This window comes from Canis lupus, chromosome 36 (genome assembly GCF_003254725.2).
Source record: "Canis lupus dingo isolate Sandy chromosome 36, ASM325472v2, whole genome shotgun sequence".
Classification (NCBI taxonomy): Eukaryota; Metazoa; Chordata; class Mammalia; order Carnivora; family Canidae; genus Canis; species Canis lupus.
Genome location: NC_064278.1, coordinates 13,689,007 through 13,701,144, shown reverse-complemented (window position 1 = coordinate 13,701,144; position 12,138 = coordinate 13,689,007). Strand labels below are relative to the sequence as shown.

At 37.8% G+C, this 12,138-nt stretch overlaps 1 protein-coding gene across 2 annotated transcripts in view; it reads right to left on the bottom strand.

Moving 5' to 3' along the window:
- Positions 1 to 12,138, bottom strand: part of CERS6 (ceramide synthase 6) — a 301,865-nt gene that overhangs the window by 76,641 nt on the left and 213,086 nt on the right. For both annotated transcript variants that reach the window (XM_025460063.3, XM_025460064.3), the window contains exon 5: positions 1,644 to 1,694. In XM_025460063.3, the coding sequence (XP_025315848.1) occupies positions 1,644 to 1,694 (51 nt within the window). The remainder of the gene's footprint in view (positions 1 to 1,643; positions 1,695 to 12,138) is intronic.

Sequence of the window (12,138 nt, the reverse complement as noted above, 5' to 3'; positions counted from 1 at the left end):
AGTATCTTTCCTTCCATACTAATGATGTTTCTTATTTTTAGTTTTTATTTTATTATTTTTTTAAGATTTATTTTATTTTTAAATAATCTCTATACCCAACGTGGGACTCAAATTTACAACTCTGAAATCAAGAGTCACATGCTCTACCAACTAAGGCAGGCACCCCAATGGTTCTTATTTTTAAACGTTAACTATCCACCAGACTCCAATTTTCATGTTAAATCTATCTTTTTACCTGTGTCATGGTCTGCAACGAAATTTTGAGCCACTGCCCCAGCAACTAATTATCTCAGAAAAAAGCAATTCCTTAGCTCCAGCCATAAATGTGAAAGTTATTTCAGACTATGCTATAGTTATAAAGAAGAGTGGGTATTAACATTTCACGTGACATTTGTCTTAACGTTGCTCATATGACAGAGTTTACCTCATAAATGCACCTGCTACATCAATGTACGAGTTACAGTTTCTAGAAGGCTTTGATGTTTTTTTATAAATAGAATTCTAGATATATTTGGATTTTTCCACTCAGTATGTCATTACAAGACACAAAGAGAGGTATAATCCCAAATATTTAAGGTAGGAAAACAAAAGAATTACAACTGTACACAGCAAGTGACTGGTTTCAATGTTGTTTCAGTCTCTATCAGAAAGCCCTGGAATGCTCAGTTTTCTCAGCCATATTGCTTGTTTACATTCTTTTCTAATCCGAATAAACTACATGAAAGAGATGGAAATGCAAACTGGAATTCCATTTCAGTGTGTCCCTAGCCCTTGCTGCAACACTGAATGTATCAGAGCAGATACAGAGCATGCTTGCTCCTCATTAATTTTATGCACATCAGAAAGATGAAATTCCTCTAAAAAGACAACCCAAAGAACTGCAGTCAAAAATCCAAGGTGCCTATTGTAACGTATGTCTTCTTAATTTTATCACCAAAATGCCTAGTTGCATTTGATTCTCTTATATAACATATTTCAATTAAACTAGAAATTCTATAAAATTTTCAGTTAAGAAATTACTAGAAAAGACCCAGCTATGACATTCAAGTAGAAGCCGATCTGAGGAACAAAACACATGCTAATATTGAATTCATGGACAGAGGCAAAGGTATGATGGGTGCAGGGATCTGAAATGTTCCCTTTCTGAGATATCATTTTAATCTCATTTTTGATGATGGTTTTAAGTCTAGTGTAATGATACGATTTCTATGCTCAGGGAAATGGTGCTTGATTTACATACTTAGAGACTGCTCTGAAGCCAGAAAGTGGCCTGAACTCCTCATGCTCCCCGCAGCCCTATACTTGACCTTTGCCTGCTTGCTGTCCAGACAGACCCTTTCTGGTGTCAGGTCTTCAGGTCCTCTGCAGTGATTATACATAGATCAGCTGTTAGAAGCAGGAATTGCCCAACTATCGAATTGACTGCATCTTACTCTCCAGCAAATGCACCCACCAGCTTATTCCATTTGCTAAAGCAAGTGAGCTTTGATTCTGAACTTCTCTGAGAACACAAGCTACTTCCCTTAACCAGGCTAAGTCTGCATCAAACAGCAGGGTAGTGTAGGCAGGGGCCTAAAACTATGAATCTGACCTAGGGAAGATATTCTGGATGTGTAAAGACCCAGAAGGTAATATTTTCTTACCTGATAGGGGTAGTTGTACCAGCAATGCCTTGTATTCCACAACCAGGGGGTCTGAAAAAAATGACAAACACAGTTTACAGGTTTTGGAAATGAAGCAGGATAAGAGATGTTTATGACAGATTCTTGCCCCCAATATTTTGGGATTTCAATAATATACCTGTAATGGGAACTGAAGGACTTAGCTAGAATTAGGATATTAAAGCATTTAGTATTCCATTATACATTCTCTCTGGGTAATCTTCTAAACTCAATTGGTAGTATTTCTGTGATGGAGTCCCCGCTGGTGTTTTTTTGTATTTAGTTGGTTACACAGACACCTTCCCACTATTTAACCAGTCTCTGCAGCAGAGCCTTAAAGGGTCTCACTTAGACCAGATGCAAATCATCAATCTCACTATTATCAATAAACAATGCTGACAGTTGGTGCAAACTACTTTGAAACTCCTCCAACCTAAGGCTGCAAAGCAACCTTATCAATCAATCCTTTCATGCTTTGATGACTAGTGGTTAAGTAACAGGCAGGTATACTGATTTCAGTAGAATGGCCTAGACTAATTCCAGGCCCGAGGGAATTAACCTTCACAGCCCACTCCATCCCCCAACTCAAGGCCAAGGTCTTCTAAAGACAAAACAATCATTCTTAATTTGACAGCAATCACTAACCTTACAACACTATAAAATCAAATAGAACAGCTAAGTGTACACACAGATTCCAAACATTTATAGTAAGCAGGGAGAGACTGGCATAAATTTAATCAGGCTGCTGAACAATCCAATGACACCAGCACAAACTTTCTCATATTTTCGCATTAACTTTATAATTCTTTTGCATCTCTGACCTACAGTTATCAGCATCTTGCAGCATACATCTACATACATTTGGTCCACATCTGGATGTTTCTTATTAAGAAATATAATCTATCCTTAGCTTAGTCCATGTTTATGCATCTCAAAATGATAATATTATCATTAAAAGATTGTTAGATATATTTGTATGGACCTAACCTCCTTCCTTACCTTGTCCCAGATCCTATGAGATTAAAAGTTGCTGCTGTCTGCAGTAAGATAAGGTACTTGTCTCCCTGAGAGGTACAGATACCCTGTCATCCTATCATCAGCCTCATCAGCCTTGCATTGATGAGGATGATGATGATAACAATGTTAGTATTTGTTCAGTTATCCCTATATCCACACTTTTTTTTTAAAGGCTTTTTCTCCATAATCTGTTATTTACTGAACCAATTAAAAAGTTGTTCAGGTCCAAACTCCCTTACACTTTTAAAGGCTCTCATATATGAACTCACTTTATCCTTAGAATAGCTAGTAGTGTTCGGTTCATTTTATACTTAGGTCAAGTGAGGCCCTGAGTCTGGAAATAACTGTCCAGGTTAATAGCTGCGTAGTCCCAGAGCCAGAAATCAAACTCAGGCTCTTTGGTCTCCAACCCAAATGTGACTACTATGCCCCCTGCCTCTCGATCTAATAAAAACTGAACCGGCCTCGGTACAGGGAGCCGGACTGAAGCAAAAAGCCATTCTTGGCCCTAAACTATCCTCCTTTCATTAAAGCACTACTGATTTGCCTTTCTTTTTCCTGGCTTTGCCCCTGGCTACCTCTTCAGCGCCGTACTTGTCATGTAACCTCACTGCAATGTAACATCCTGGGTGCCTCAGTCGTTTGCTTATCTGTCTCCTCCATTTCTCTCACCTGTAACCTTGATGTGTATTACTGACCTCCCTGACAGAGCACTTGTGAGGATCAAATGAGAAAGCATGTATAAAAATACTTTGGAGGCTTCAAAGTTTATTATGTTGTTGTCACATAGTTATATGAACACATGTCCATTGAGGAAGACACAGAAAATAATGAAAAATATTGTGTATTTTCATCACTGTTAACATTTCATGTACAGCCCACTTTTGGTCTTTTGTCTATATAATACAGATATAAACATAGATTTATTTTTAATAAATAAATCACATAATTTTTAAATGTGGGCATAATATACCAAAATCTATTTTAAAGTATAGTAGGAATGTTAGTTTTTGCCCTTTTGCTAATAAAGCTGTTTATTATTTCAACAATTAGTTGCAAGTCCTGGAGGGAAAGGTATGTCATATGCAAATGTTTACGCCCCCAGCACCTACCCAAATTGACAGTTTAGCATTCATTTAGTGAAATGCCAATGAAAAGGAACACAGAGGGCAGCCCGCCTGGCTCAGTGGTTTAGCGCCGCCTTCGGCCCAGGGCATGATCCTGGAGACCCGGGATCCAGTCCCACGTTGGGCTCCCTGCATGGAGCCTGCTTCTCCCTCTGCCTGTGTCTGTGCCTCTCTCTCTCTCTCTGTGTGTGTGTTTATCTCTCATGAATAAATAAATAAAATCTTTTAAAAAAAAAGAAAGAAAGAAAAGGAACACAGAACTAAACGCAAGGTCTATGACAACCCCCCCCCCAGCATTTTTCTGAATATACTAGTCTCAAGCCAATGGGGCAGGTGTGTGCTTGCCTCCAGATGTGGTGGGAATCTCTCCCTCTGCAGTCACTCCTAGTCACAGGAAGGAGAACAAAGGTCTGACTCCCAGTGACCTAGAAAAATCCATTATTTAGAGCTTTCCTTCCTCTGTTTCTTGGCTTCTCTGTTTTTTCCCTAACATGCATGATTTTCCCTCTGTGCATCATAGACGTACACCACCTAGACCTCTGTTTCTATTATGTGCCGAAACTTGACTGACCTGCAGAAATACTGGATGAGTCTTTGTTTCCCAGTGGACCCTGCCCACTTGAAACAAGAACAAAAGGCCTAGATATCATGAATTCGATGGAGCTACCAGGGCCCTAGCTCAGCCTGCAAACTTATTTGCCAAACAATTTAATAAGTTTTTTCAAATGCACTGCATGTCACATATATCTCTCACTTTGACAATGGTAGATATGAATATCATCTTCTATATGTGTACCACATTTTTCTGCGGTCTCAAGTGATGCACCTCCCCAACACTATGAGACACAGAACAAATATAAAGGTCATCTTTCTCAATTACGGATTAGAAAACTTAAGTTCATGAGAAGATGATTTTCCTAATTTTTGTAGTTCAACATTTGTGTATAAATCTGAATTAGCTGTTTATAATTTATTAGTTTTAATTTCTTTTATTAGTTATAATTTCTTTTATCTGAATTGATACCATGGAGCTATCTTTTCTTAAAATCAATTTTTCCATTTTCCGTATTTCTTTTTTTTTTTTTTTTTAAAGATTTTTTTTATTAATGATAGTCACAGAGAGAGAGAGAGAGAGAGAGGCAGAGACACAGGCAGAGGGAGAAGCAGGCTCCATGCACCGGGAGCCTGACGTGGGATTCGATCCCGGGTCTCCAGGATCGCGCCCCGGGCCAAAGGCAGGCTCCAAACCGCTGCGCCACCCAGGGATCCCCATTTTCCGTATTTCTAGGTATCTTTTTCAGAATCATTTCCACATTTATTTGAGATTAAAATCTGCATATTCCAACATGCAAATTAAATAGTAACATAATTCAAAACATAAAAAGCTGAAATAGACATTAAAAAAGAACACTGGTAATTAAAAAAAAAATACACTGAAAACCCTCCATTGAGAATTGTAAGCCTAGCATCTTCCTAAATAATAATAAGTCTGAGCTTAGAATAGTACACAGCAATTCAAGCACATTTTTCCAGAAATAAATATGCCTTTTTCATATGGTATTACAAAATCAAGTCATATTATCAAGATTGGAAAATCTAAAAACCCAAGGAGTCTCCAATCTTGTCATTTCAGTACTTTCAGATTCACATTATTCTGTTATACACATACACTTAAATAATGTCACAAAACACTTCACAGATTTCAAAGTAATTTATACATACTCTCTTATTTAATTCTCACAACAATACTATAAGCGCTCAAACTAACATAGCCAGCAGATACCATAAGAGACAACATGCTGGCCTGAAGCTTCTCAAACCATTAAAATGTAGGTTCTGATTGAGTAGGTCTGGCTTGGGGCTGAGATTCTACATTTTTAACAAACTTCCAGGCAGTGCAGATGTTAATGGGCCTTGGACCACGTTTTGAGTATTAAGGTGGATGGGGAAACTAAGGAGATACCTACCATCTTCTCAGTATTTACCATGTGCTGGGCATCTTTGCTACGCCCTTTGTTCCAATATTCCACAATTTAACGTTGGGTAAATGAATGAATGATTTCTAATGTTAATAATAACAATTTGAGGCAGAAATGGCTAGTAAAACAATACTTAGCTAGAGACATTGCTTCTCAACCAACCTCCCTGTTTGATATAACCGCAGATCTAAGCTCTGGTGGAAGGGATATGAGCAGAACTCAGGTGATGCCCCTAAAAGTTCATGTGAATGAGGTCCCCTCACCCTTTCTCCATTCCTACTGGAAGGAGGTCATGAAAACTGGAGCAGTCACCTGGGACCCTACATCTGTTTCTGTTGAGGCTGGTGTCAGAGGACTCCTACCAGGCCCAGTCTACTTGGATTGTATGTGTGAAAGGGACAAATTCTTACCATTTTTCTCATATCTAAGCTACTGGGTTTTCTTTAAAATATATATATACATATATTATACACATACACACATAAAGCCTGTATTCTCACCAATATACGCATCAAGGCAAGTATTGTTAATTGTTTTATAAACAAATAAGTGATCTCAAAGAGGTACCATAATTAATTGAAGACTACTCAGCTGATAACTAGAAAACCTAAGATTTAAACCCAGGCCAGCCAGATCCTTCCACTTCCCTTCCCTGTGGTACCCTGGGTACAAAGAATGGGTAAGGAAAGAGAAACAAGGATGCCTGCGTGGCTTAGTGGTTGAGCATCTGCCTTTGGCTCAGGGTGTAATCCTGGTACCAAGACTGAGTCCCACATCGGACTCCTTGCGGGGAGCCTGCTTCTCCCTCTATGTCTCCATCTCTCTCTCTGTGTGTGTGTGTGTCTCTCTCTTATTAATAAATAAAATGTTAAAAAAAAGGAAAGAGAAACACCATGGGCATTTGGAATTGATTACCCCTCATTGAGTTATTACATTTAAAAAAAGAATTTCAGGTTAGAAAGGGCCTCCAAATCCTGTTTAACCTACAAAAGAACCCACATATAAATATGAGTAATCAGGCTTCTCACTTTTGAGTTCCACGTTTATCAATCACTGACAAGATCCCTCAAGCTTACTTCCTGTTTTTTTTCTTTGTCAACAGAAATTATATCAATTTTTGTTTGTTTTAGGATCTGCTATGAATTGAATTGTGTTTCCCCCAGAATTCATATGTCAAAGCCCTAAATACCTAAGGGCCTTCAGGAGGTAATTAAGGTTAAATGATATCATAAGGATGAGATGATAATCCTATAGTGAAATGACTGGTGGCCTTATAAGAAGAGGTGAGAGATCTTTCTCCCACGTGTTCAGAAGAAAGGCCATGTGATGAGAGCGGTGAGAAGATGGCCACCAGGAAGACAGGCAAGCCAGAAAGAAAGCGCCCTCACCAGATATCTAACCCTGCTAAAACCTTGAGCTGGAACTTTCAGCCTCCAAAAGTGTGAGAAATAAATATGTTTTGTTTAAGCTGCCTTGTCTATGGTATTCTGTTATGACAGCCAGAGCTAAGACAGCATCTTAAGACAATCCTTTATAAACGTGCTTAAACAGCTATTAAACTCCACATCAACTAATTTCAATTTAAGACTTATGAAACATCTGAACAAAACTGAGATGGACCATAATGCTGTGGATAAGAAATGATTTCTAACACACTCAACCTAAACCACAATGTATAATGGGATTTTTCATTATATTATGCACATCTGCTCCCAGACACATCACTTGAGACACAACTCTGAGGCAAGCGCATCCATCAATAAGGCTGTGTGTCCCATGAGACGCTTCTGTGGTTCTACTTCCCATGAGCAAACCCAACCCCAGCACCAGGATGGAAGTCAGAAGTGCCGTGTGTAGGGGGGTGCGAGGGGATATCATCCTATAGGTCTCATTTGCATTCTGACCATATGCCTTAGACTTGTGTATAACTAGTTTTTTTTCTTAAGAGAAAAGTAGAGAAGCCCTTTTAAGGGTCAGGAAATGTGCACTTTTATCAGGTATCTTCTTTTATCTGCTGCTCTATAGAGGTTTCATTATGAACAGAATTAACAAAAATAGGTCAGATCTGATCATTTTACTTTACCATCTGAAATAAGATAGGTTTGGTCTTTGTTTGTTTGTTTTTTTTAAGTTCCATTTGACATACTCCTTAAAAATAATAGTTAAAAAACCCCCACCAAATCTACCTTTCAGGTTCCATGCCACCTATCATGAGGATGGGTCAATCATCAAAAATCAAGGAGGCTTTGCCAAGCCCATAGAATGGACAACACTAAGAGTGAACTAAAATGTCAACTAGAAATTGTGTGATTATGTGTCTGTATAGGCTGATCAATTGTAGTACATGGACTGCTCTGGTGGGAGATCTGATCATGGGACAGACTATGCATGTGTGGGGAAGGGGGGATATGGAAATCTCAGTATATGCTCCTCAATCTTATTGTGAACAAAAAATTGCTCTAAAAAATAACTGAAATCTTAAAAGAAATCAAGGCAAGTAGGCTACCTCAGATTACTCATGTTTACCACGTCACTATAAACCTAAAGTAACAATAGAGTTTGAAGCAAAAGACCAGAGAAAAGAAAGCTAGTTAACAAGTGTTAAATGTAAATATAAATATATATACACACACATATACACTTTTTTCCCCAAGAATCAGTAGGGACATATAGCTGAATGCATAGCAGTTCATTTGAATTCATAACTATTCTGATGTAATAAAAGAATAGGAATCACAAAAAGTATTAAAGAAATTTTGATTTATCAAGGATGTGAAAGGTGTATGGGTCTTTACCCAAGGACAGCATCTTAGAGGCAAAAATTTCACCTTTTCACTGATTTTATCCAAACTCCTATATGGCTTTCAGAAAGCCTGGCTCAGACAACTGACAGTCAAGGAATACATTCTAAGAGACACACTGGCCTCCACATAGTTCATGTACCAAATACAGAGCCTAGGACTGTGTTTTATAATGCCAGGAACCTAGATTCCTGAACTATACTGAAACCAATTTCACTGAGTGACACTCAAATCTTACACCTTTGGCTTATTAAGGACTTACAGTAAGAAATAAACATGACATGCCTGTAATGAATTTATATTAGAAAGGTTACCACTAGTCTACCCTAAGCTGAATGTATAAGTTCCATGACATTTTTCTTTAAAATTGAATTCAAGGGGAAATAAACACTTCCTCTTTGTGAATGCTTAGCATGTTTCCTCTTACCAAATGAGAATTACATTATCGTATTACTATCTTTTTACCTTGGTTTTGGGAAGCTGAAATTGATTTCTAAAGTTTAGTCACAGCAACTGTGATTGTCCCTTAACATCTTTGCTTACTTTTCCCTTTATGTGCAATTTTTGATGTTAATGTCTATGTTAATGTTATTGTACAAACATTGCAAATTCTTTTCAGAAATCTTCAGTTATATGATTTAAATGTATATAAAATCAAATCTATTCAAAATAAGCTACACTTTTAATACATACTGTAAAATAACTCAGAATGCAAAGAACTATTTCATGCTTGATGAGTATAAATACTGATAAATTGTGTTTGGGATGAAAAGAATGAAGCCAGAAGTTTGTCAGCATGAAGGTGCTGCGGGCCACGGGTGAGCAGTCTGGGGTGCTCCCCAGAATGCAAGACTGTACCTTTTCCTTCTTTCCTAGGTCAGTAGATATGGGACTATAAATCTGCAAGGCAGAATGGTGACCGCTCCCCAGAAGCCCCTGGCATCTGCATTACTCTGAAAGCTCTCGTGGTGTGCAAATGTAATTTGGACTTGACCTCCATGTCATTATATAAAGAAAGCAGCCTTCTGTATTGATCAGGCTTTAAAAAAGATACTGGGCTTCAAGACCTGGTCAAGCTGTGTCTTCAGCACATTCAGCAATCAATTTAGAAGGTAATTTGCAGATCTGCCAAGCGTACATAAATAGAAGGATTTCCTTGGAGATGAGCCCTGAGGTCACTGGGTCTCTATGAGAGTTTAATCATAGAAACAAAGAGAAGAGCAATGTGAGTAGCATTTCTATGCCTTCTACAACCTTCTAGCCAGTGGTTCTCACTTCTTCTGCCTCTGCTCAGCTGAGGGACTCCACACATACCCCACAGTAACTGTGGTTGTAATTCTCAAGAGTGGGGATCAGAAAGCTTTAAAGCCATCTATCCCATTGATTTGGATGTGGACTGTCTCCTATACCCAGTGAGGATCACTGCAAAGCAGAATGGACTGATTAATTCCATGTTAGGAAAAGAAACCAAGAATAAAAAAACCAGATGAAGGAAAAAGAAGATGAAAGAAAATGAGGTGGAAAGACTTGGAGGTAACTTGGTCTTTAAAATCAGCATATTCTTTGACCCAACCTTTGCTGAAAAAAATTTCATTAGATCCACATGTAAAGTCATTTGCACATGGACTTCCAGTATAATTCTTTTCCTAGAAATGATACACTGAAATAAATCTAATTGTTCAATAAAATAAAATAGTTCAAATAAAATAAATCTAATTGGTATGTTCTTAGCTGGGATTTTGTGGGAGCAGATTGAGACGAGAATGTGGGTAGAGGCTGTTTGAGAGGTGATCCCAGAACACAGAACTGGGAAAATAAGGAAGGTGAGATAGATCAGGAACAAGCTGGTTACTTACTGCTGCAGGCAACTGCATCTGAATTCCAGTGGGGGCTTTAGCAGAATGGATGTAGCATGGATCTCAAAACTGCCCCAACTTAGGGCTGGGCGCTAGGGCATTTATCCACCAACTTTCATTCCCCACTGCTTGAGCCTTCCATATGAACTACCCCATATTTCTAGGGTGTACTTCCCTGTGTCTAAAAGACCTTTGCAGCTTTGGAGAAAGCAGAGCACATAAAGCACAGCTTGCATTTCATGTGGAACAGGGTGAAAGAGGGCATGGAACTGTGTACACAGCTGGGCTAAATCAGGTGGGCTAAGGGAATGTAACTGGCATATTTATATTTGAAGTTAAAATTAGATTATACTCAGAATATACACTATACCTTATGTTTAAAGTAGTTATATATTTAGACAAAGAGACACGAACACACCTATATATACATGCAGTATGTCTGGCAGGATAGTTACCAAATTACTGATTATCTCTGAGTAATGATTTCTTTCTTTCTTTCTTTCTTTCTCTCTCTTTCTTTCTTTCTTTCTTTCTTTCTTTCTTTCTTTCTTTCTTTCTTTCTTTCTTTCTTTCTTTCTTTCGAGTAATGATTATCTCAGATGACTTTTACTTTGTTTTTGATGTTTGTATATTGGTACTAAATTACACAAGAAACTGTTGCTATATTTTTTCTGCAATGAACAGGTCTTATTTGAATAATAAAAAGTAGCCAAGTCCATGTATTTTTAACAGGACTTTAAAAAAAAAAGCCACACTTTTGCTCTATATTTACAAACAACATTAGGAGCATAGTAATATACTACAATCCTCAAATTATTAATTCAAATTAACTTTAAACTAAAACCTAGTATGTGAAATAGCTGCCTTCAGAATATTTACATGTTGATGGTGATATTTTGAGTATAAAAAATTATGAGTAATCTAATTATAAATTCTCAATTAAGAGAAAATAGAGGAAAATAATGAAATGAGCAAATAACATGAAATAAACTTTGCATTCATTACAATGTTGATCAATCACTTTGCTACTTACCCGCTTCCTCCCACTCTGAAGATCTCCATCAACCTCTTCCTTACCACATGTAAACCATTTTGTCTCTGGCCTAATATCTTTGTGCTAATATTATTGCACCCTCCTCACTCACTCTTTTAAATATTCAGTGAGTGGCCATATTCATTATGCCATGAATTAGGCATTCTGTTAGTCACGAAGACACAACAGACAAGTTCTCCACTCTCAGGGAACTTACCATCTCCCAGAAAAACAAAACAATTACAACAGGCTACAATAGGAGTAAACACAGGATGCAGAGGAAGGGTACATAAAAAGACACCCGGCCCCATCTTGGAGGGTAAGGTGGAAGAGGGTAGTTCCATTAGAAGGCATCAAAGTAGTTGAAGCCAGAAGGGCAAGCAGAAGATAGTCAGTAAACAGAAGAACATAGACTTCATTATCCTTTAGGAACCATGTCATATTTCCAACATACACTGAAATTAGTCCCAAGAATCCAAAAATCATAGAGTTAAGTAAAGATAAGTAGAGAAGATTCTTTTCATCAAGGTGGTGATATACGATATGTAATCAGATAATCCATAGATGTGGGAAGAGAATAAGGATTATTACCCTTTGAAACAATATAGAGACTTTCAGGATTTTCACAAGTCAATTTCTTTTTAATAAATCTGCCCTTAAGCAA